Here is a 26,204-nt window from a genome sequence, read left to right as displayed (position 1 = left end):
TGGAGGGGTGGCAGGGGGTGATAGTCACGATCGCCTGGACAGGAGAGTGTTTCATCATGGTAGAGTGCACAATGTTAATGATCATACAGTAGAATTATGCACAGGCTATGAGCGGTCGGATGATGGTACCAGTCCCAGCTGCCAGGTGTGTCTTTCAAACAATGGCTTCTCAGGTGGATGCAGTGTGGTACTGTTTGAGGGGAAGGTTGTTGTGTTCTGTTACTACTCAACTCAATCCATTTCCGGGAGAACGATTTGTCTTTTTAACATTCACCAAGGTCCTGGTTTTTCATGGGGTTCCTTCCGGGGTCACAGAATTATAATTGCGCGGCTTCACCATGGAATACGGGAAGTTGCGGCTGTGCTCGCGAGCTTACGGCGGCGTGGCGAACACGCGGCCGGGTTGCCCTAAGCAACCGGCGCGTCCCCGCCCGGCGGTCAGCTGATGGGCCGCCCGCGGGGGAGGCCGCGGCTCGAACATGGCGGCCGAGATCCACTCCAGGCCGCAGAGCAGCCGCCCGGTGCTGCTGAGCAAGATTGAGGGCCACCAGGACGCCGTCACCGCAGCGCTTCTCATCCCCAAGGAGGACGGCGTGATCACCGCTAGCGAGGACAGGTAAGGTCTGGGAGCACGCGGGGGCCAGGGCGTGAGGTGGTGACGGCCACGAGGCACGGGGATCGTGGGGTCCGCGGCTCTGCCTCCCCTCTTGTTGTCACTCCGGATCGAGCGGCCACCTCGTCTCTCGCGTCCCCGTAGTCCACCGAGATCCTGGTGCCGTCAGGCGGATCTGTCTTACTCCTTTAGTCTGGGACCTATCTCCCAACGCGCGCCTTTAGTCCTGGGAACCCTTACACGCTCATTCAGTCCGGAACCTGGTTCTCCAGCGCCCCCTCTATCTTGGGACCCTGACCCACAGACTCTTCCGTCCCTGGACCGGGTCCTACAGCGCCCCTCCAGTCTCAGGACCCCGACGTATAGCACCCACCCATCCTGGGACCCTGGATTTCACAGGATCTCTCTAGACCAAGCTCTTCCTCCAAACGTCTTCAGTTCAGGACCTTCACCACACCCTTCTAACCTGGGTCCTGGTCCCTCCATTCCTCATCCTGACTAAACCTCTATCCTCACCGCTGGCCTGCAGTTCAGGGTTCTCAGTGCACACCCCTGCAACTCGGTGTTCCAGTGCTGTGCTTCTTGCTAGCCTTTTGCCCTGTTGACGCCCGAAACCTGCCCCATGGTGCTGCTCCAACCTCAGACCTTTGCCTCCTGTGCCTTCCTCGCTGGGTTCACCTGGTGCTCCAGAGTTTCTGGGTTCTCCTGGGTCAGTTCCAAGCCCCAGAGGACTAGCTGATTACCTTGGGACCTGGTGCGGCTGTTTATTCCTCACAAGGAATCCCAGGGGCATTCACCTCTTCCTTCTAATTTGTTTGGGGGTTGAGGTTAGGGTGTATATTTTTCAGTGCTTCTTTCTCCTCCTGGCCTCAGAATCAGTTTTTGGTGTTTGTTTTGTTTTGTTTTGTTTTTACCACAGCTGCTAGAACTGGCTGAACTCTTACTGACCAAATAGTTTTCAATTTTTATGTACAAGTGATTCGTTCTTTAAAAGACCAGATGCACTTATTTCAAAAGGAAAATTTTGTTTACAAGTAAGTAATTTTGTTTGCAAGTAATTTATCTCCACAAGTAAAAAACAGAATGTCATTTACCACAAGACTAAAACAAGCTGTGTTATCCATGTTCCAACCTTCTGCGGGTCACTTCGGAAAAGATTCGTTTGGTCCAGTGATTTCATTTTAGCCAAGAGGGAACTGAAGCCACAAAGGTGTTATTGGCTTCTCTGAGTCAAGGAGGTACTGAGGAAGACATGAATGGAACCCAGGACTTGTCATCTGCCCTCTGATTTTCAAGGCAGTGTAAAGTGACTGGAGAAATAGCTCTTGTTTTAAAATTGTAGCAAGTTTGAAACCTTTAAGGTTTAAAACTCGGTTGAGGGAAACAGTTTCCTTAAAGCAGTGATAGGCCCCAAGTGGAAGGGCTCTGGCTAGCACTTTCTACTCTTCTCTCTAAGCTGGAGGCTGAGGCCAGCCTTTTGTCTTCAGACCTTTTGAAGTGAGTGAAATTGAGGGCCTGCCCTGAAAGGGAAAAGGAAACTTGAAGCCCCCAGCTCTGGGAGCCTGACCTTTGTATTTGTATTTTGAATGAGCTTAGGTCCTTTTTCTCAGGTAGTGAGCAAGCTTATTTTTCTCTCCAGTTTACATGTGACTGACCTCGAGGTGGTGCTTGACTGGTAGGATCCTTGTCTGGCTATGTGAATCAGAAGTGGTCAGGGGAGAACCTGAGACCAGGGAGAAGGGATGTAAACAAGACAAGTGGCAGAATAATGGTGTTTGTGTGATACAAATGGGAATTTAGACAACAGTTCATTAGAGTCAGACAGCTTTATTTGGTAAAATATTTTATGTGTGACTCATGTATCTTGGGTAAATTGCCAGATATCTGAGATTCACTGGGTAGGGACAGTGCTAATAAAGATTTTATGGAAAGTGATTACTAAGCTGTTTTTTGACACATGTTCAGGGGAGTCTTGGATCCGCCCGTTTTTAACCGATGCTCAACTGTCCTGAAAGATTCTGGCAAATAACTGGACCACTAGGAGTTGCTTCTGAAGGTTTCTGATGTGTGTTTTAAGTTTTTATCGTTGGTACCACAGTTCATGGGATTTAATGCAAGTGTGGGCTGTGAGTTTTGTCCTTGTTAGTCTTTCTCCAAACTGTCCTGTTTATCATATTCATTCACTCTTTCATTCAGGGACATTGTATCTATGGGGTGTAAGGTCCTGCGGATAAGAGAGGGATCAAAAGCCACAGTGCCCATGCTCATATAACTTCTGATTTATTGCTCCTTATGGCCCTTGACCTAAGGAAGCCTGTATATTTGCCTGAGGACTGGTCTTCCTCATTCAGCCAAGAGTATGATGTCAGGCATGCCCGTTCATTCGTCTCCACCATAACTATAAAGGCATCTGGCATTAAAATAGCTCTTTGCAACTACTGAGCAGTTTACCAAGGACATGGCCTTGTGGGTTCAGCTCCCAGATGCTGGGAAGACACAGAGAGAAGAAACTCTCTGGGCTGAATTCAAGAACCATCTCTAGACGGGTTCCTCATGCATGAAGGGGTGGTTTATAGAAGGGAAGACGCACGTACTGCTTCCAGCAGAGGGAAAGGGTAGAGGAATGTGAAGTGGTCAAGAACTCTATACGTTTTAAAGTGGCTGGAGTGGAGGGTGTCTGGCAGAAAAGAGCTGAGGCCTAGAAAAGGCAGTGTCTGGTTTTGGAAAAGAATTTTGGTATGGCTCTTACTTAGGAACTGGATTTGGTTTTGTAGACAGGGACAAAACTTCTAAAAGCACAAGCAGATGTTATGATCAGAATTTTTGTTTTAGAAATGTCCGGGGTTTGGGGATTTAGCTCAGTGGTAGAGCGCTTGCCTAGCAAGCTCAAGGGCCTGGGTTTGGTCCCCAGCTCTGAAAAAAAGAAAAAAGAAAAGAAAAAGAAGAAGAAGAAGAAAAAAAAGAAATGTCAGTAGTTAACTCTCAGAAAGGCCTTCTCTACCAGTGCAAATTTGCTGTGTGTGTATGTGTGTGTGTGTTTTAGTACATCCAAGGTCATAACCCCCCTTGGGAACAGTGCAGAACGTTTTCCTGATCAGCAGTTCCAAGACTCAATACATTTTCAAAGTAAGAAGTGGTGCCCAGGTATGGATATTTTCTCAAATCTCTTTTGGTGCTAAAATTGATCTGAATAGATGAACTGTTTTTAGTCTTTATTTATCCCGTGCACTGTGAATATTTGTTTCACTGAAAAGTAGCAGTCGTTGAGGATGCCCTTCAGGTCTTGCCAAGAGCATTATGGAACTTAAGCACACCATTGGACAGTCAGAAACCTGAGGTACAAACTACTCCAAAGTAATTACCAAATTACCAAGGTCACAAAGCTATTAAGTGGTAGGACTGAGGTTTGAACCCAGGCCCAAGTTCTTTTTAATCATACAAGACTCTGTGCATTAGAAGAAACCAGTGGGGGCCACATCAGGCAGCCGGTGACTGCCGGCAGCAAATACAAAGTGACAGGACTCACTTTTTGCCCCCATCCATGAGCCCTCCTTCTTACTAATTTTCAGGACTAAAATAAATGTTTTGTACCTTTTTTAATGAAACTTGGCAACTTGCACTTCAATCCTGACAATCGAACCTTTTGTATCCCTTTATTTGTGTGTGCAGATAATGTGTGTGAGTGTGGATGACTGTGCCCAGGGCAGGCAGGCCGAGCTTCCTCATCAGCTCTTTCTTCAGTTTGCTTTTTACTCAGGATTTCCTGGAGCCCAGTCTGGCCTTGAATATATTGTGCAGCTACGGAAGATCTTAAACTCCTAATTTCCCTGCATCCACCTCCTAATACTAGGACTCTGGGCATGTGCCACCACAGTTTTTCTTTATGAAACAGGGCTCACTGTGTAGCCCAGGCTAGGCTAGAACTGAGGATCATTCTGCCTCAGCACCCCCGAGTACTAGGGTTGGAGCTGTGCGCTACCACTAATCTGCTTAGGAAAGTAACTTTAAATATTTATAGCAGGATCCAGCTAAAGTTAATTTATTACAGAAGAGCCACAGGGAACGAGGATGTCCTGAAAGGAAAAGCTAAAGAATCAAGGGGCTTCCTGAAGTCGAGGCCCACTTTTCCAAAGTCTATGCCAGCGGCTCTACCGTCAGTGGTGGTCCCTGGGGACTGTTTGAAATTATGCGCAGTCACATTGGCAGGGCAAAAGATACTGTTGGCAAATGGGCCCATGGCAGGCCCTCAGCTCAGCATCCTTCGATGCCATGGTGACTGCTTAACATCCTGTGGTGCACAGACCCCAGTCTCCTCTTTCTTCTCTTTAGAAAGTGGTTCTCAAACGTGAGTGTTTATCAGAGTTACTTGGAGCTCTTGTGAACCAGTGGGTAGGTACTGGGCCCCCCCCTCCTGGAGGTTCTGTTTAGAAAAGTTAAAGTTAGGGTCCCTGAGAGAGCTGGCCTTACTGTCAAGTTCCGAGGGATTCTACTGATCCATGCTTTAAGCACCCCTGGACAAGAAGGTGGGGGGACATTGAATATCAATCTGTGTGTGGACTGTGTGTGCACTGAGTACAGGTGCCTTGGAGTTCAGAGTGTTGGACCATGGGAGCTGAACTCCAGTCCTCAGTCTGTGCCCTTCATTGCTGAGCCATCTCCCCCTCAGCCCCCCTTTTCCAGCATTTTGGATATGTTTTCCTAGAGTTATTTTACAGATAACCACACCCTAACAAGAACTCTGCCTGTCACTGTGACAGAATACCTGAGATAGGCAACTTGAAAGAAGAAAAGGTTATTTTGGCTCCTGGTTTCAAGTTGTAGTCACTCAGCCTTGTTGCCTTTGGACTGTTGACAGAGCAGTGTGTCACTGCAGGGAAAGGGTGACACAGGAAACTGCGAGCTCCAGTGCAGACAGGAGGTAAAGAAGATGCAGGGATAGGTCTGGCTATGCTCTTCAAGGGAACGCCTCCGATGTCTTCCTCCGGCCACATCCTAAGATTTCCAGCACCTCCTTGTAGTGTCGCCAGTTAGGGACTAAACCTTTAGAAAAGCACCTTTTGGGGAACAGTTAAGATTTAAACCATGGGGGTTGGGGATTTAGCTCAGTGGTAGAGCGCTTGCCTAGGAAGCGCAAGGCCCTGGGTTCGGTCCCCAGCTCTGGAAAAAAAAAAAAAAAAAAAAAAGAAAAGATATAAACCGTGGAGCTGGGGTGATGGCTTAGTGGGTAAGAGTACTTGCTCTGCACACATGAGGGTCTAGGTTCAAATCTCTAGCTGGACATAAAAAGCTGGACATGATTGTATGTGCCTGGTTGGGGGACACAGACAGGTGGGTCTTGCACACTCACATGTATACAGCACACACACACACACACACACACACACACACACCCCATTTCCATTAAATCAGACCACACCTAGCAGCTGAATATAATCTACCCTCTGAAGAGTATTAACTCAATGTGGATAATAAGGCTTAATTGGGGTCCTAAACTTTCAAACTAAGGACTATTTCAGCCAGCTGTGAGTCAGTAAAACGGTACTGTCTGCCTATTGAGGAAGTGAAAGGAAGACCACCATCAAAGGAAGTTCAGTGGTAAATTTAAGACCTGGAGTCACAGCAGTTACTGTCTGGCTAGGCAGAGGGCTAGCGGGTAGGGTGGGGTGACAGAGCGGAGATTGCCTGCCGGGCAGAATTGAGTTGTCTGAGGCAGGAGGGGTTAATTCCCCAGACACATGGCTGGTTTTGAACTCTGCTGGGACTGCACAAAAACCTAGACAGTCAGCTGGTGAAAAGATAGACATTTTCAAAGATGCATGTGCTTGCTAGAAAGCTTTCTAGCTAAGTAAGGGCTACAGACCGCTGTCTTCATTTTGACAAGGTGAGTCTTCATTAGTTTCTACTGCCACAGGAGCCTGCAAGCCCAGTGTTGGGTTCTGCAGGAGCCTTGGGTTTCTTTGGCCTAAGTCAAGCAATTACAGATCTGTGTTTTCAGGTGCAAAAAGAAAAAAAAAGTAAACAAAACAAAAAAACAGAAACAACCCCCTCCAGAAAAAAAGCACCAACTTTTAGAATTCTTATAGGATTTTTCTTTTTCCAGTTACCAGCTCTCTTCATATATTGGTTGCCTCTTAAGCGCTTTAACTTGTTTTCTCAGACAGTCTCATGTAGCCCAGGCTGGCAGTTAGTTTCTTATGAGGCTGAGGCACTGCTGATACTCCTGCCTCCCCCTGAGTTCTGGGATTACAGGCATGTGCCAGCAAGCCAGGTTTCTGCAGTCGTGGGGCCCAAACCCAGGCCTTTGCGCATGCCTGGCAAGTACTCTCCCAACTGAGCTATATCTCCAAACTGTTTTAGAACGCATAAACATATTAAGATGATTTGTAGGAAAATTTCTGTGTTCCTAATTGTTTATAGGGACTGACTGCAAACCCAGATTTTGGGTAAAATGCTCAGAAAGGAAATCTGTTGTGGGTGGAATCTGTTCCTATATCCAGAGAGGTTGTCATTCAAGCCTGAAAAGTAGATTCCTTAGTCTGTGTTATATGATACACCAGAGTGAGGTGGCTGGCCGGAAGTGCAGGGACTCTCCAGTGTTAGAGGGACCCTCACTGGTAGTCATTTTCTTTTTATAGTGTAATTAAGAATGGAGGCTCCAGAGAGAGTGAGAGAGAGTGCCAAAGTTGGAATCTGAATCATGTGACCTTGGACTAGTTACTTTAGCCCCTTTGCATCATGGTCTCCTGAGCTGAAGAGTATCCATAGTATCTACCTCATCGGGTCTTGTGAAGAGCTGACAGGTTGATAATGTAGAAGGAAAGCACTCAGAACTGAGCCTGACACAAGGGCCAGCAGCTGGGAGTTCATTCCCATTTAATTTTCTTTATGTCATCAAAAGCTAAAAACATTTCTGCTGTAGTTCGCGCACGCTCACGCGTGTGTGATGTGCGTGTGTGTGTGTGTGTGTGTGTGTGTGTGTGTGTGTGTGTGTGTGGTACATTCCTGTGTGTATGAATAAAGTGAATTTTTTTCCTGCCCTAAATAAGGCACTAGCATTTGGGAGTTAATTACACATGTAAACTTTTATAACTGACTTTGAGTCATGCCTTGTCTTTATTTCCTTATTTGGTCAGGTACAAGCTCTTTCAGTCATATTCATGTCCCTCATAGATCTTTCTCCTGCTGTGTCAGAGAATCCCAAGATCAGGACTCACACCTTACAACCATACACACAGCCATGGCAAGTTGTAGTCCCAGGACACAGCATACATGTAGCACATGCAGGGAAGATAGGAAGATACCAGACCAAGCTTCTCAGAGTCCTCTCTCTGTGGAGTGAGTGACACAAGATGTGCTAAATGCCATCACTGTTGAATTACGTGACCCCAAGTGTTCAATACTGTTACATATCAGGAGTTCTGCAGAGGCGGGCTGCCAAGGGTACCAAGGGCTAGTTATATGCATACCCTCGCCACATCATGGACCAAAATTCTGTAGTCTTGAAAATAAAAACAAGTGTCAGGTATAAACCATATATTTTGTAAAAAAACTAAACAGGATAAGCTACTCTTCTGAGTAGGGGAATGTTGGGAACCTTCTAGAAATTCAAGGTCAGAGACACCAGCTGAAGGCCATCCTTGAAGATAGTACAACTGTGTCAGACCTGACACCACTATGTGTGCCTGTCCATTTTCTTTTTTCTTTTCTTTTTTAAAGATTTATTTATTTATTATATATAAGTACACTGTAGCTGTCTTCCGACATACCAGAAGAGGGCATCAGATCTCATTAGAGATGGCTGTGAGCCACCATGTGGGTGCTGGGATTTGATATTAGAACCTCTGGAAGAGCAGTCAGTGCTCTTAACCGCTGAGCCATCTCTCCAGCCCATGCCTGTCCGTTTTCACCCTGCTAAACCTTGGTCACTACAGCAGCCTCCATGAGGAATTCCTGAGCCCTGGGATTCCCTTCTTAAATCTGTCTTGCCAAACTGGTGTCCTCAGAATGGCTTTTCACAGTGTCATTTCCCTGAATGTGACCTTTCATTAACACTGAGGCATCAGGTCTGTAAGGGGTGAAGGTCCTTGTGACTACTCTGTACCCAACTTTCTTTGCACAACTGCTTCTCACTTCTCAATGGTTCTGGCCAGGGTGTTCTCTGTCCCATTAAAGTCTGACACCTTTTCCCACCTAGATGCTGTGGGCTCCTGTGCACCCTCCTCAGGCCACTTTCCCTCCCCACCTCCCACATCCTAGCCTTTTAGGGCTGCTCTTTCAGTCAGAGAGTAACTCTTCTGTCTGCCAAGGTCAGCCTTTCTCAGCCCCGCCCCTCACTAGTTGGCGTTGGCTGCTGTTTGCATCCATTCATCTGACCCTCTCACATGGCCAGCCAGTACCTCCAAAGAGCGGGCCATGTGGCTAGCGATTAGCTAGCATCATTGGGTTGGTTGACAGAGCCTCACATCACTGTTTAGTAGGTCGCCCCCCTCTGGCTGACTTTAAACACCTGCCAGCTCTCCCACAAGGAACCAGCTGAACTGTAACAATGATGCTGGTTTCTAGAATCCAGCTGTTTATCACCTTCCCTCTTGCACTTGGCAAGTTATTCTGAAAGTCAAGAGAGCATGAATGTGTACTTACTCACTTTAGGCAGTGTTTTTTTATACTTCATGATGAAATGTTCTCTTTATTTTTTGAGGCAGGGGTTCTCTCATGTAGACTAGGCTTGCCTCAGACTCACTATTAACCTCAAGGATGGTCTTAAGCTGTTAGTTTCCTTGGTTCACCCACTTTGGTATTGGGATTACATGTGGGAGCCTCCACACCCCGTGTATGTGGTGCTTTGACTGGAACTCAGGGTTTGCTGCATGCTAGGCAAGCATCCTACCCTTCATCCACCACACGCGGCTTTATTCAGAACAGTCCCCTTCCAGACCTAAGTGGACGTGCAGCTGACTGTCTTGTTCAGACTGAGGCTGAAAGGTCCCCTGTCAGGGCAACTTCCTCCTCTTATCTCACTTTCTTTGCTTGCCTATGTCAGTCACCTGAAAAGGCTTCTGGGGAAATTTGGGGGTGCTTGAAGTCATTTGGGAGTACTAGGTTATGGTCAATTTGTAGAAATTCCACTTGGGCTGGCTTTCCTGGGGTACCTCCAGCATTTCCTACCTTGTGTGCTTAACTGATTTCCTCCTGCCCACTAGGGAAGTTGTTTGAAGGTCTGAACTTGCTGCTTTTGTCCCATCCATCATGCTCCTGCCTGAGTTTCTAGATGTCGGCCTTTCACCATCCCCTCAGATCTGGCCTCAGGATAGCCTTTCTAGTTGACACACTTGTCTTTACTCGACGAGTGCTGGCCTCTTAAATTCTTCCAGTGTTTAAAACAGTGTAAAGCTTACAGCAGTGTGCACAGTGTTGGTTTGATTGAATCACTAAGCAAGCAAATAAAGGACCAGAGAGCAGAATTTAACAGTAACTCAGACTGCTTACTCAGTGAGTTTATTAATCATAGGTTTCCAGACAGCTATGGGAGAGCTGAAGTTTTTTGTTGTTTGTATTTTTTTGTTGTTGTTTGTTTGTTAACCTTAAGAAAAAGTGTTCTGGAGAGAGTGGGTTGTCTGTCTAAGAGTCTGAACGTTTGTGGTGTTGACCAGCCTGGGGTGATTTTAAAATGGGTGATGTTGAAAAAGGCAAGTAGACTTTTGGTCAGAAATGTGCCTAGTGCACACTGTGGAAAAGGGAAGCAAGCATGAGACTGGACCAAACCTCCAGGGTCTGTTTGGGCAGAAGACAGGCCAGGCTGCTGGATTCTCTTACACAGATGCCAACAAGAACAAAGGCATCACCTGGGGATGGGATGCCCTAAGGGAATATATGGAGAATCCCAAAAAGTACATCCCTAGAACAAAAATGATCTTCGCTGAAATTCAGAAAGGAGAAAGGGCAGATCTTATAGCTTATCTTCAAAAGGCTACCAATGAGTAAATCCACTGCCTTATTTATTAGAAACAAATGTCTCATGGCTTTAATGTATACCATAATTTAATTCATGCACCAAATTGAGATCATGAATGGCTAATGATGTTTTTGTCAGACAGCCCTGATTTAAGTAAAACTGACTTGTCTTAAAGCAGATATGGTCTCTTTTAAAGTAACACTTCTAGTTGTATACATGCTATCCCTGCTCTCCCTTTCTCAAGATAAGATTGGACTTAATTAGTAATGTTTTACTTTCCATAAATATGGGGGCGTGGCCTTGAACCTATTGAATGGTTTTGTACTTAGATTTATATAACTGGGTATATGAATATGTTTGAATATAATATGGGAAAATTCTATCGCCATCTCAGAATCAAGAAGACTCACCCATGCTTCAGTGTGTGTTCACTGGCCTCTGACAGGCAATGCTAAACACCAGGAGGCAACTATTCTTGACATCGCTGTTTTAATTAGAATCCCCTACATCAATGATGCTGCCTTTTAACCACTGAAAGGAATTTACTGTAGTTTATGTATGATATCAAATAAGTATTTAACACTTCTTTATAGTTACTGATCTACAAGTTAAAATGCTTTTAGGAACAAGCAAGTTAGACCTTTTAAGTCGTCTGTTATCAAAGACTAAGCTGTAATTCAGAATTGTCCTTAAGCACCCATTCAGAAACACTCATAACTGGAATTTCTGTTTATGTGAGATTAGGAATGGCCCTCTTTGCCAACTTACTAGATGGAAAGATGAAAAAAAGGAGATAATTTGTAAGTTATCAACAGTAAGAAGATAATTAAATACAATCATAGATGGTGAGAAAGAAAGAAAGAAAGAAAGAAAGGAAGGAAGGAAGGAAGGAAGATAGATAGATGGATGTTCCGTGGCCCCTATGCTGACCCTGGCCTGTCTAGATTATCCCTGCCCTCTAGAGTTTGGGATTTTCCTTAGCACAAAATCACTTTAAAGCTCGCATCTGGACTGGTTTCTTCAGTCACACAGAGAACCCGCAGGAGGAATTTCAGCCACATGTCCATGGATTCTTTTTTTTTTTTTTTGGTTCTTTTTTTCGGAGCTGGGGACCGAACCCAGGGCCTTGTGCTTCTTAGGCAAGCGCTCTACCACTGAGCTAAATCCCCAACCCCATGTCCATGGATTCTTGACGGTGGGGGATGCTACTGGTTGGGGTGGTGCAGTACCGGGGTCCCTGAGAGCCATCTTCTCTGGATGGAACGAATCAGCAGGCTGTGAGACTGTGTCCCCTGCAGCTCTTCACTTTTCCTTCCTGAGGTACAGGCCAGTAAGGACATTTGTCTTTGACTCAGCCAGGCTAAGCCCTCTGAAAACGAGGCCAGTTCCTAGACTTTTGGTTTTGACATCCACTCAACAACCGTCCACTGTTTTGCCTCCCTGTTGCAAAAGGAGACACTTTGTTCTCTGGCGGAAATGAGGAGGTCAGAGTTCTAGTGACTTGGTTGGGAGGAAATTGCTATTTATTTGATAAAGGCAGACTGAAGTGATGATGCTATCATTCCCTCTTCCTTTCAGGCTAACATCTTAATGTCTAGAAACTGTCCTAGGTGCCAGAATTAAGCATTTTTATTCGTATCCTCCGGAAGTACAGTCAGACTAGGACACCACACCCTTTGTTGTGGGTGGCAGAAGTATTTAGAGATTCCCAAGTCTCAGTACCAGCATCTCTACAAGAGGTCACAAAACCCAGCTTTCTACCCAATTACTGTTCATCCGGTATTTAGTACAAATATGACTGGACTAACATTGTAGCATGTTGTATATTCTAAAAATTGCTTCTTAATTAATTGGTTGAAACTACCTAGTTATCAGCATAAAATTAGAAAATGACTAAATCGCTTTATCCCATTTGTCTTGGGATGAAAATTAGTGAGATACACTAATTGTCAGTGTTGCTGTTGGAGGTGGGGTGTGCTTGACTTAGGCTTCTTCAGAAATAAGTGCCATTGGAGATGACAAATGGGCACAGGCTCTTCAAGGTTATTATTCAAGTATCATAGTGCATTCTGGAAAATACGTAACACACCCAGATGTATGTCCTCACAGCATTGCCAAATTAAAAATTGTACTGATCATTCTACTAGCTGTTTCCTGCGTGAGAGTCAGGGCCCTGAAGAAGAGACCCATGCTTTGCATCCATCTTACTTCAACGAGGCTTACCGGGAGCAGAGTTCATGGCTTCCCAATTCCCCAAAGGGAAGAAAAGTGAGCCCTCCCCTCTGACCCCGGGAGCGCCTTCTGTAGATCATACACTGATCTCCATGGTATGAGTGCTTCTGACCCAGGGCTGTGGTGCCGAGTCCGCTGTGCACAGGAAAGTGACAAACACACTTACTAACCGGCTAACCGGTATTATGAAATGCTTTCCTGTGCCCTCTTCAGATGTTAGAGACTTTACTTAGGATGGGCGCAAAGTGAGGATTCTATATTCCAGTGAGGAATTAGCTTGAGTTGCTAGCACACATGGTATGTTTCAGTCCTTTGTAAATGTTGAAGCGTGATTCCTAAGTATTTCGAAATGTATTCTATCCATCTGTATTGGTTAGCCTTCAGTATGTTCAGACCACCTCGAAACAGCGGCTTAAAGCAGCTGGTGTTTCACTGTCATGAGCTGTGGTCAGTGGCATGGTTTCTGACTCAGGCTCACTCATGCTTGCGACCAGCCCTGTGTCTCAGCACTGGGGAAATAGCTTGTTCTAGGCTTGTCAGGGATAATTTGGCAGGATACCAACCCCTATCCCCCAATACCTACTTCCTGTTACCTGTCATAGCTCCTTCTAGGCAGGCTATACCAACCCCAGCCCAGCAGGAGAGGCCTTTCTCAGAAGAGCCTCACTTCAGACACACTGTGGGCCATTACAAACCCCAGGTAGCCTACCAAGAGGAATCAGAGAGAGATGTTCAGTGCCCATGGGAAAGGCTATACAACCAGATAGTAAAGGGCATAGAGCGGGAAGAGAACACTTCACATACAGTTACCTGCCACAGACTCTTGACATCGTATTTCATGCTAGGTCCAGCTCAATCCACACCTTGAGGTAGTGAGAGATTTTATTAGAATCATCATTCCTGTTTAATCACAAATGTCAGATTTTCTTTGAGATTTGGAGCCCAAGTCTAGCTCAACCTAGATCTTTCTGTGCTCAGAATCTCTTAAAGGGGGCCTGCCCCCCACCTCCAACACACACACACACACACACACACACACACACACACACACACACACACAGAGTTTTAGAGCTTTGCCTAGGGTCATGCAGGAGGAATGACAAATGTCTTTAGAACTCATGGGATGCAGCCCACCAGTTAGCACAGCCACTATGGGTGTGACCCCGAGGACCTTGTATCCTGAGGACTTTCTTCATGCTGTACGGGGGTCTACTCTGCTTGCTGCCCTTGAATTCCTTGTTAATCTTAGAATCGTGTGAAACTCTAAGGGATGTCCAGCTCCTCACTGGGCAGAATCACTGTCACTCATGATAATAGTGCTTGGTCTCTTTCGGGCATTGCTGCTGGAGCAGATTAATGATTCAGTCACCACCCTAGGAAAACATTTGGAAAAATAAAGTTGTTAGCAAAGCTAGGTTGGTTAAGATGTTTTTGCTACTGGCTTTGATGTAAAAAATCTTAGGGAACAATTTGAAGTTGAGAAAGGGACACGCTTTTTAGTGAAACTAGGGACCCTTTGTGGCCAGGGAACAAGAAACATGGCAGCACTGACTGATGTGCCTCTCATTGAGACTGGCTAGGTAATGATTGGATCCTTATATCCATTTTGCCCTCGGCTTCCGATATTATTTAATTGCTATTGAGTAGATATGCATTCTGAGGATTTAAAGTAGATGTGACTGATTTTTTTTTTAATTAATTAATTTATTTCATGTATGTGAGTACACTGTAGCTGTCTTCAGACACACCAGAAGAGGGCATTGGATCCCATTACAGATGGTTGTGAGCCACCATGTGGTTGCTGGGAATTGAACTCAGGACCAGTCAGTGCTCTTAGCCAGTGAGCCATCTCTCCAGCCTGACTGATTTTTATATAAAAGTTTAGATTCATGATTCTTTTAAGATTCTTATAAGATTACTTTTAAAGATAAACAATAAAATAATCCTTTCTTAATAAACTAAATGGCTGCCTGCCAGGAAGAGACACTGGCTGAGGAAACCGCCTTGCTTGCTTACGCTTTGTTAGTCTACAGCACGTTGTCTAGTTCGAGTGTATGTGGGTTCTTGGGAGTGATTTGTTTTCTTTACCTGTACTGCATAATGTTTATTTCTTGTAAAGGTATTGGGGAACATTACTGTTTTTCTTTTTTTCATAGTCACTCACTAAAAGAAAACTAGAGGGGGCTGGAGAGATGGCTCAGCGGTTAAGAGCACCGACTGCTCTTCCAAAGGTCCTGAGTTCAATTCCCAGCAACCACATGGTGGCTCACAACCATCTATGGGATCTGCTGTGTACTTGTATACATAAATTAAATAAATAAATCTTTAAAAAAAAAAGAAAAGAAAACTAGAATGTGATCACATTGTAATTTTATACTCCTTGACAGATTTCCCTGTGATATATAAGCCAGGGGAGAAAGAATACAGTTGCTGAAACCTTGCTTCTTCCACCCCCACCAATTATGTGTGTGTGTGTAAGGTTTGTGAGAGAATGTGTTAGAACTCTGTTCCATCCATCAAATCTGTATGAATATGTATGTAAAGCTTGTATTACGTGTGTGTGTGTGTGTGTGTGTGTGTGTGTGTGTGTGTGTGTGTATGAAATGCTTAGAGCCTGCTTGTTGGAACTTTGTTCTATCCACCCACCAAGTACGTGTACATATGTGTATGTGAAGTGCTTGGAGCCTGCTTGTTGGCGCTTTGCTCCAGCCATCCAATGTGAGAATTTGTATATGCCTGTCTGTCTGTATATGTGTACTTATTATGTGTGAAGTGGTTGGAGCTTGTCTTTGCCTCAAACATTCTCTGTTTATATGTGTGCATGTTTGAATTTTCTTCCTTCCTTCTCTCTAATCACTAGCTATCATCAGCCGCAGCCCTCCTTGGGTGTCATCAGCACTAATTCTGATCTCAGTCTCCATACTTTGGTGTCAAAGCTGGTCTTTGGCAATTCTTCATCTTCCTTTGTGTAGGAGTTACTGCTTTAGCAGAAAATATATGCTAATTTCTGGAAAGGTTTGTTTACTTTTTAAAAATCATACAAGGTTTTGTACATAAGGGTTTAATTTACATTGTGAGGTTTCTATCACCTTCTAGTGAGAGCTGGATGAAATTGGACAAGGCAGTGTGTTGCAGCAGCCATATTGGCTTGTATTTTTAAAGATGGCTTTCTGCTCATTTCTGTCCCTTAAAGCATAAATTGGAGGTTAAAATGTCGGGGTTGGGGATTTAGCTCAGTGGTAGAGCGCTTGCCTAGCAAACGCAAGGCCCTGGGTTCGGTCCCCAGCTCCGAAAAAAAGAAAAAAAGAAAAAAAAAAAAGGAAAAATGTCCATCATCTTTGCCTCTTTGCAGATCATGAGCTTTTCAGGAATACCTGTGTAGGTCTAGAATGCAAGAAATCTATACCTATACAGTTTAGTGCTTTGAATTACAGGAGCTCAGCAGGGACAAACTTAGAGGGTAGAAGCTTATTGCCTTACATCTTTCAACCTAGGGAGTCTGGTACCTTTTGGGAGACTCTCTTGCCCAGCCTTCTTGCATCTGGTTTCTTGGTTTTCTCTGCAGGCAGTGTGTTCTCCTCCTTTGGGAGTAATCCTAACTGGGCCTAGTCCATCCACAAACCTCTAGCTGTTTCCCACATTCATGTCTCCTTGTGGAGGCCAGAGTCCCTTCCCTGCTCTGTAGCGGCCTACAGGGAAATGCGACTCTGTATAGTCAGGATGTTCCTGACTCCCAAGCCTGTCCCAGGCACAACTTCACCTTCTTGATGGCCAGCCGACCACGGAGTTTTTAGTCCAACACATAGAAATAGAAGTCTCTAGAGTGGTCTTGTTAAAAAGGGAAAGTGCCGGTGTGTACTTAAAGTTGCCTCTGATTCTTATGCCTGAGGCTCTAAACAATTTAATCCTTCACTCAGTCTGTACTCCTCAGCCTTGTTCGAGCTTAATGGTGATGTTGACAGACACATTTTTAAGGCATGGAGTATTTTTGCGTTTGCTATTTTAGATAGCCGCACTTGAATACTAAGCAAAATCCAATCCTGGGGCTCACTCCAAAGTGTGTACTCATGGGTTTGCCAGCAGGTCCCCACGCGCTCTGTTGTCGTCCTCGTGTCCTAACAAGGATCTAGAGTCAGCGTTTGCTACACGAGTGTCCCCTCCCTCACTGTCTACCCTGACTAGTCAGCCTGGTAACTGCATAGCCAGAGCATGCTTATACAACTTAGTTATATTAACTTTAATTCATTAATTAACTTTAACACAGCTCTTTTAAGGAACACTGAGTGCTTTCGGTCTAAAAGATGGGTCAGTCGATGGGCACTTGGCACCAAACCTGAGGAACCACTTTGGGCCTCCAGAGCCACATGGCAGAAGGAGAGACCTGACTCCTGCCCACGTGCTGTATACACACACACACACACACACACACACACACACACACACACACATTTTATGCACATTTTCTCATACCTCCTAGTCTTTATAATTATTTTTAGTGGCTAAGCTATTAAGTTACAATACCATTTGCCACCACATTTCATTATTTATCTTTTTCTCCAAATCCTGATTCTTACCCATTAACTTCTAGATGAGAAGTTCTCTTCTTTTCCCTGTTTAATTGCTTCTTCAGTTGTCAGGCCTGGAGTCTCTAAATCCAGCAAAGCTTGTCATCTTTGAAAAATGGTAAACACTCACTTGTACTGATTGGTTCTTTTCTACCACTGTGGACCAAACTCAAGCCATCCGTCTCAGGGGCAGGACCTAGACCGGGTGATCCATATTGTTGATCCTGCCATTACCTTTTCTCACCTTTTATGATCAGGTACGTGCAGCAAAACTCTTGCCAAAATGTTCTAATTTTGGATGCTGAGACAATCTCAGAGCCCTGCAGTGGGCAGTCACTGCTGTTTGAGATCTTTCTGCGTTGTGCTCCACAGTCGTGGAGAACACAGACACGTAGTGTGGGAAATTTACAGTACAGTAATGCAGTCTCCTGGGGCAGTGGAAGAGATCACAGCTCTGCGCCATCTCCGCTCTGTTCTAGATTGGTGATGGCGCCGTCCTCAGGGACAGGGCTCTTCTGCTCTGTTGTAGATTGGTGACGGCGCCGTCCTCAGGGACAGGGCTCTGGGCAGAAGTGTAAGCTGTCACACAGACTGGAAGACGCACTTCCACCTGAAGCAGCTTTTGAGAGACAGACTGCTGTTTGAATGGACATTGGAAAACCCTAATGATTCTAAGGTGTTTCTTTTAGAAAGTTTCCTACTTAGGCTGATAGGGTCTGGGAATATCGGAGGCGATTCAGCCCCTAAATTAATAGAAATGGAGGAAAACAGCACCTGAGTGTAGGTGTGCAGAAGAGAGTTGTCAAGTAGTAAAGAAATGTTCTGTTGGTTTAGTTCATCGCAGGTGAGGAAACAGTTTCAACACAGGTCTTCTGGAAAGAAGTGGGCTTACTTTCCACAGAACCACCAGATCTCAGGACTTACTACTTAGGCTTATTATGTAGTTGTAAGATTTTGAATAACTCACATTTAGTAAGATTTTGAATAACTCACATTTAGTAAGATATCACACAACTGTTAGTATTGCATTCAAGCAGGCTTTGCTTCTAATTTGCTGAGTGGTTAGGTCCCCCCCGCCCCGGGATTTCTTAAGCTTTTACACAATTGAAGCCTATTTTTTAAAATAGTCTTATTGAGCCAAGGAGAAACAGTGATCATAATATGAAACAAATTCCAAGGTAATTTGTAACATTGGAAAACGTTGTTTAACATGTGGATTCCTGAGAACTACAGAGTATCTGGGGTTAGATTTAATGTTAGTTTGATTGAGCCATAGACGTGGAAGACCTTAGCAGTAAAGGAAGTGAAAGGTGTGGTTTGAAGAGGACTCTGGCTAAAGGTCATAAAGCTGGAGTCTAGTACCCGCTTGGAGCCTGATTCCCAACGAGGTTGCGCTTTTCTGTCCTTATATAATAAGTGGTTTTCAAGGTAAAAGTTTCAGTTTCCTAGCTCGATGGTTAGGTCCAAACCAGGGTCAGATTTGTGCCAACCAAGTTGTATGCTGTTTGTTCTACAGAGAAAAATGATTCTGTCTTCTAAATGCTGGAGTCCAGCTTAGTGGGGTCTGAGTTTGACCTTGGGCTAGATTAAATATCATTCTGAAGGTGTGTGGAGTTCGGTTATTGGGGTCCAGTGATGTGCAGAAGAGATGGGCTTTTAAGATTATTTCCTCACCACTGGGTTTCCTGATGTCTGAATGTTGACCTTGCTGAGCACAGAGGGTAAAGTGTATTCCATTAAACCCATGACCAGAGTTTTAGTGAATTACCAACATTATCTTCTTCCTTGGCTTAGAAATGGTGACGTGGTTAGCTGCCAAATTTAACCTGTAGTGGTCCGGTTGCAGATAAAGGCAATGAACTTAAATTAAAGCAGAGCTGCATGGAACACTACTTGATCTCCAAGTGTGGCTTTTGTCCCTTGGATTTAGGGAGGAGTGGGGATCGTTTAGTGGACTTAATGCTCACCTTGGAGTTGGCCTTTTATTACATGGCTTTGGCTTCATCTCTTGTGCTGACATGTAGCCCTAGCATTTCTGATTTAAGCAACACGGAGTAGAGTCAGCCTAGGTAAGGCCCCTTTGGCGAATCAGGTCTTGGGTTAATCCTTGTGTGCTCCATTGAGTTTTTAAGAGGAAGGAGTTGTGTTGAAATAGTATCCACCCTATCATCTACCTAGAATGACCAGTCTGTAGAGGAAAGTTCATGGTAGAGTGGTGAGGGAAAAGGGCTTGGGGTGTAACCTGAGAGGACCGTATGGAGACTTGAAGTATGGTGACTCAGGAGATTTTGGGGCCTGAGCTGCGGAATCACAGGAGCTCAGTTTGTCACTCAGATCCTGGAGTTGGGTTTGAAATCACCAGTACTGGATGTGGAGCACAGAGCTCCCTGGGAGACGTAGTTGCATTGGGTATACTAGAGGTGAGCTGGAGGCTGGGAAGAGACCAGAAGGCAACATGGGAGGAGTGTACGGTGTGAGTGACAGGCCCTGACTGGTGGCCAAGCTGAAGACAGCAGAGAAACAACAACATGATGCTTAGCAGTTACTCTTCGTTTCTTGACGAAATAGTTAGCCAGGCATGGTGTACACACCTGTAATCCCATACTCCAGAGGCTGAGGCAGGAGGATCCCACCTGAGCCAGTCTGAGTAACATGGTGGTAACAACACCATGTCAAAATAAAACAAAACAAAAAACCAACAGCCCCCAAAGCAAACACATACCTGAACAGTGACACATAATTACAGTTGTTATACTTACAGAAAGATACAACTATTTATTAATTATTTTAATATCAATGAATATCTACTGTTGTTTTGTTTCTGATCACTTTATGGTTTATTTTTTTTTAAAATAAGAACTAAAATAAAACCCCACATTGTATATTTGATGTATTTCTTTTTTTGTTTTTGTTTATTTTTCTCCATTTTTATTAAATTGGGTATTTCTTATTTACATTTCATTTGTTATTCCCTTTCCAGGTTTCCAGGCAAACATCTCCCTAACCCTTCCACCTCCCCTTCTGTATGGGTGTTCCCCTCCCCATCCTCCCCCCATTACCACCCTCCCCCCCAACAATCACGTTCACTGGAGGTTCAGTCTTGGCAGGACCAAGGGCTTCCCCTTCCACTGGTGCTCTTACTAGGCTATTCATTGCTACCTATGCGGTCAGAGTCCAGGGTCAGTCCATGTATAGTCTTTAGGTAGTGGCTTAGTCCCTGGAAGCTCTGGTTGCTTGGCATTGTTGTTCATATGGGGTCTTGAGCCCCTTCAAGCTCTTTCAGTCCTTTCTCTGATTCCTTCAATGGGGGTTCCGTTCTCAGTTCAGTGGTTTGCTGCTGGCTATGTATTTGCCGTATTCTGGCTGTGTCTCTCAGGAGAGATCTACATCCGGTTCCTGTCGGCCTGCACTTCTTTGCTTCATCCATCTTATCTAGTTTGGTGGCTGTATATGTATGGGCCACATGTGGGGCAGGCTCTGAATGGGTGTTCCTTCAGCCTGTGTTCCAAACTTTGCCTCCCTTTCCCTCCCAAGGATATTCTTGTTCCCCTTTTAAAGAAGGAGTGAAGCATTCACATTTTGGTCATCCTTCTTGAGTTTCATGTGTTCTGTGCTTGATGTATTTCTTTTTTTTTTTTTTTTCAATTTTTTTTTTCCGGAGCTGAGGACCGAACCCAGGGCCTTGCGCTTGCTAGGCAAGAGCTCTACCACTGAGCTAAATCCCCAACCCCTAGATGTATTTCTTAAGCTTGTTGCTCTGTCTTGGTTCTTTTCCCTTTCAAATTAATATAGAAAGAATTGGGTTTTGTGTAGACGTTCCCACAGTCTCGCTTTGCTGAACAGCTTTTCTGTGGTGTTAGCAGGTCCTCCTGTCCTCCCGTCATCCCTATATGCTGAAAGTAATAGCTGGGTCTAGCAGCCTGGTAAGAGTCCGGTGGCCTCAAGACGAACACAGAATAAAACAGGGTTATGCACTGTGTCGTCATGTCACCTAGTAAATGAAAATCACCGTCTAGCTTGAATCCCTTTAATCACACACAGGAGTCTCTGCAGATCTTGAGAGTCGTCATAGGGCACAGCTCTAGTGACCAACCCCAGAGCCTCATCATTCTCTTCGATGGCAGCGCCCTCCCATCTGTATAGTCTTCCTCCCTCCCCGTAGCATCCATCAGCCATACCTGAGTTTTGTCTTTATGGAACAGTTTTACTTGTCTAGAATTTCAGAAAGAAGTAACTAGGGAAATAGATGGAAATTTGGTCTAAACTTAACATTTGCAAACTGTTGCATTGCTATTAGAAATATACTTTTATTTATTCATCTCCTTGTTTCTGTGTGTGTTTTGTGGGTATGGCACAGGGATGGAGGTCAGAGCAGGACCCATGAAGTCAGTTTTCTCCTTCTATTGGGTACCAGGGATTGAATAAAGGACTTCATTCTTGGTGGCAAGCACCTCTATTCAGTCAGTGAGTCACTTTGCCAGTCTGTTATTAGGAATAGGAGCACAAGGGTCTGAGAATGGCAGTGAGTTGTGACAAAACAGACACGACTAAATGCAGACCCAGAAGGCACTGGGGAAGAAGAGCCAGGCTGGCCTCTGCAGTACACGCCCCTGTGCCCTTTGGCTCTGTTCTCCTTTGTCCCTCTGCTGTACACACACAGGATTTCCTCAGTGCCCCATGTGTACTCTGATGAAAGAGAAGCCAGAGACAGGGCAGTTTCCTCCAGGGTAGGAGACTGAGAACTGTGGATAGATAAGCCAGCCCTCTTACCAACTGAGGCACTTAGACCCCTGCTCCTTCTCCAACGCTCCATAGGTGTAGTCTTTTTTTCTTTCTGTTTTTGCTTCTGTGGGATAGGGTTTTGTTGTGTGTCGTAGGCTGGGCTCTAAGTCATGGTGATCATCTTACACTCTACAAGGGTTGTCAGCGTGTGTCCCTGTACCCAGCTTTTCTTCTTCGTGTCCCTGCTGCTTTCTTCACTGTCTCCTGGTGAGATGACAGGTGGCTGTGTGGACACAATTGTTTTGCCTAGAAAAGTAGTTGAGAGTTCTCAGCTTCCTTTGTATATCATTTACAATGAACATTATTAAAATTATTTGGCATCTTGACTTCTAGGTATTATATAACTTAAAATAGTCATACTGTATATAATATATAATTATATATGTATACCATATATAATATACTAACTTCTGTCTGTGCATGTATATATTTCTTTGAATAACTTTGTAAGATCAATTAGAGGATGTAAAATTTTTTAAGTAAAAACAAAATTGTCCTGAAACCCAAACAAAGACAAGCTAGTTGTATGCCGAGGAGTCCACAGAGGGTAGCCATTCTCATGACTTGGGCTTCTTTTACTCATATTTTGGAGAATAAGCCTTTCTAAAAGCATCGTGACAAACTCTCTGCCAAGGCTGTCATACTTCATACTGCATGTGTAGAGACTTGAATGCTGCATGTGCGTGCAGGGAGTCAGAGGCCGCTGATGGCGGAAGATGCCACAGGTGCCTGCAAGGAAGGGACGGGCCACAGGCGTTAGCTTTTGTCCGCTGTGTGCTGATTTGCATACTAGATGAAGATCAATTCTGTCAGGTCACTATTGCATGGATTCTGAGGACTTAAATAAAGATAAAATAACTAAGTATCTCTCTCCCTCTCTCCCTCTCTCCCTCTCTCCCTCTCTCCTTCTCTCCTCTCTCTCTCTCTCTCTGTCTTCCACAGAACCATCAGAGTATGGCTGAAAAGAGACAGCGGCCAGTACTGGCCCAGCATCTACCACACAATGGCCTGTAAGTAATGGACTTTTCCACCTAAGGACCTTGTTTCTGATGCCTTGGAGGATTTAAATTTCAAAAGCTTGGCTAAAAATTGCCACTGGATTTCAGAATGAGTGCTTTTGTTGCTCAAGACTGCTGACAGGCTATAATAAACCACAGGAAAACTCCTTTTATAGAGGCAGCTGGTCTACCAGCCTAACTGAAACAGGACCAAAACTTAAAAAGAAAGGATTAAAAAAAGAAGAAGAAAAGAAAACGGGAAAGGGCCATTTTGCTTTGTCCCACTTTGTCCAGATTACACTCAGCTGTGACTTAATGAGAATAGTTTTCAGATTACACTCAGCCGTGACTTAATGAGAATAGTTTTCAGCTTCTCAGTGTGCTTGAGTGCCCGTGCCTGGGCAGACGTGTGGTGGTGGAGGAGAGCCGTTGCTTCCATCACATGGGAATTGCAAATTCAGGATTTTCAGCAGGCACCTCTAACCGCCAAGCCCTCTCTGTGGCCCCCAGTGGTGACTTTTTACTCAGTGGTTGGTGGCTGATCCAGTGCTGTGAAAGACCTGCATGTTCCAGATACTGTGGTTTGACTTGTGATTGTGACCAGCTTTTTCCCTGCCCTTTTCACTGTCCCCACGTGTCGTACAAAGATGGGGACCAAGGAGCAACACTTTGTAAGTGGACCATCTTCTCAGAAGTCAGGCATGTAGCTCCATTGGTAGACTGTTTGCTTAGCATGTTCGAAGCTCATTCAGTACCCGGCACAGCATAAAACTGTAGCCTGTGGCAACATAGCAGGGTTCAAGGCCAGCCTGTGCTCCATGACACCCTGTTCTGACTTAGAATTCATCATACATCCTCAAACCAGTCTCCCCAACATTACTTTGCCATGTTCTGTCCTACTGTTTTTCTTCAGCTTTTCTCAGAGTCAAAGCCCTGAAGAAAATGCCTGGATGCCACCCAAGGCCAAGTGAGAGGTGAATCCCAAAGACCCACAAAGGAGGCTGTTCACCGGGAGCTACATGTCCAGCTTCTGAGGAGAGTCTCGATTTAGAAAGTGTTAAGTCTTTGGTCTTACTTCTCCATGGTGCCAGGCAGGAGGTGGGGGTTAGGGGGGCAGATAGTCAAAGGAACAGGCAAAGGGCTGATCACACAGGAGTATGTGGGTACATAGGCCTTTTGTAACTGAGTGAACAGCCACAGTTGTGGGGCTGCTTGAGGCACTGCGCCTTAATGAGGGATTTCCTTGAATTAAGGGCTTCCACCATCAGATGACCCCCAGGAACAGAAGAGGATTTGTTTGGAGCTTAATGGTTTGTTACTGAAGGTCATTGTGAAGTTCCTCTGTAGGAAGGCTTGTGGCAGTCGTCCTAGTCCTGGTGACACTGGTCACAGCTTTTCTAAGCATTCCAAAACTGTAAGACCTGTGTCAGTACGGATCACCAGTCACTCAGTGCAGCCCGGACAGCACGTCCCCTAGCAGCGTCCTCTCATGTATCCATTGTGTGTGCAGTGTTGGTCCTGTAATAATATCTGCCAAAAGTCAGTGGTTTGTCAGCGCTAGGCCTTCCACGAGCTTTGGACAGCTGGTCGACTTCCTTATGTCACCTCAGTGAAAGTGAAATCCTGCTTAAAAGTGAGTTTGCAAGGGGATAGGGAGCACATCAGAAGGCTCCCTGATAGCTGCTCACAGCACGCTGGATAGCAGAACCTTCTCGCCACCTGTGTCTGCATGCATCGTGGTTGTGTAACCTTGGTTTCTTACACCAAATTCTCCCCGTGAAGTATGAAGCACCCGGTGTCTTGAAGTGTGTATGGAGCCTGTTTAAGCAGCAGGGCGAAAGGAGGTAATACCCTGTGGGCCTCCTTAGCTACAGCACCACACAATAGGCTTCTGCTGGATGGGCAGCTTCTTGCTTCCCTCCAGTGGCCCAGCCACAGATCCGAGAGCTGGAAGGAAGCAATGGTCTGGGAACTCATCCCAGTGCCTGCAGCGCCTTGTCATCATGGCGGAACACCTCTCGGACGCTGTTGCAGTTATCCTCCCACCCCCACCCCGGCTTTCTGCCATAGTTCATATTTTGGTCATAACAGCCTCTTGGATACTGAACACTGGCTCATGCTCCCTGGAGCTGTAGCCTGAGATGCTTCTGCCCTGCATTGGTAATAAGTTGTATCCCTCTCCCCCTCCCCCAATTATCTTCTTGCAGTGTTGGGAAGGCAGTTCCTAGCCCTCCCTCCTCCAGGTATTTTTCTGCAACTTTATTGTGAATTAAAAGTAATAAATGTCATTTGTTTATTTTGTGGGGGTCTAGAGGACAACGTGTGGGAATCTGTTCTCCTCCTACCATGTGGCGGCAATCGCCTTTATCCACTGAGCCCTCTTGTCCACCCCTATTCTGATCGATGGGTGCCCCCTCCCCTCCAGGGCTCCAACACCCAAGCATGGTGTTAGGTCTTGAGCATGTGACCATGGTTCTCTCTGTCCCCATCCATCCTTGACTGGGCTTCACTGGCTCTCCTGAGGTAGTACCCAGTTAGAGAAGGAAGGGCTGGGAAGAATAGTCCCTGGGCTCTGCCGAGGCTGGCTAACACCTGCATGCCAAGCGGGATCCATGTCAGCTTGTTATCACTGCTGCTAATGCATTTTGTTGTTGCTGTTGTTATTTGAGACAGGTGACACTCTGTAGCCTACCCTGGCCTTGAACTCACAGCAGTCCTTCTGTTTTTCTTCCCCATTGCTGGGATTCAGTCACAGGCTTCCATGCACAGCTCAGACACTTTTTTTTTTTTTTTTTTTTTTTGGTTCTTTTTTTCAGAGCTGGGGACCGAACCCAGGGCCTTGCGCTTCCTAGGTAGGCGCTCTACCACTGAGCTAAATCCCCAGCCCCAGCTCAGACACTCTTAACTGCCTATGCTGTGGTAACACGACAGTGAGAAAGTATGGCAAATGATTGATGAAAAATAACTGCTATTTTCAAATGACATTTCTTACATTAATAAATTCAAAAAACAAGAAAAATGTTTCTGCAAAACTATCTGCAGATTATTGGATTTGAGATGTT

At 45.2% G+C, this 26,204-nt stretch overlaps 1 protein-coding gene across 9 annotated transcripts in view; it reads left to right on the top strand.

Moving 5' to 3' along the window:
- The first annotated feature begins 411 nt into the window (after nt 1-411).
- Wdfy1 (WD repeat and FYVE domain containing 1) overlaps nt 412-26,204 on the top strand; it is an 81,603-nt gene continuing 55,810 nt past the window's right edge. For 6 of the 9 annotated variants that reach the window (XR_010054584.1, XR_010054585.1, XR_357088.5 and 3 more), the window contains exons 1-2: nt 412-616; nt 23,087-23,154. Coding sequence is in view for 4 of the 9 variants with exons in the window: in XM_063266998.1 (XP_063123068.1) it covers nt 480-616; nt 23,087-23,154 (205 nt within the window). In the remaining 5 variants the exon portion in view is untranslated. The remainder of the gene's footprint in view (nt 617-23,086; nt 23,155-26,204) is intronic. The other 3 variants (NR_172064.1, NR_172063.1, NM_001393984.1) reach the window with 1 other exon arrangement.

Source organism: Rattus norvegicus, chromosome 9 (assembly GCF_036323735.1).
Source record: "Rattus norvegicus strain BN/NHsdMcwi chromosome 9, GRCr8, whole genome shotgun sequence".
NCBI classification, from domain to species: domain Eukaryota; kingdom Metazoa; phylum Chordata; class Mammalia; order Rodentia; family Muridae; genus Rattus; species Rattus norvegicus.
The sequence above is the reverse complement of the archived record's forward strand: the minus strand, read 5'-3'. Positions and strand labels throughout refer to the sequence as shown.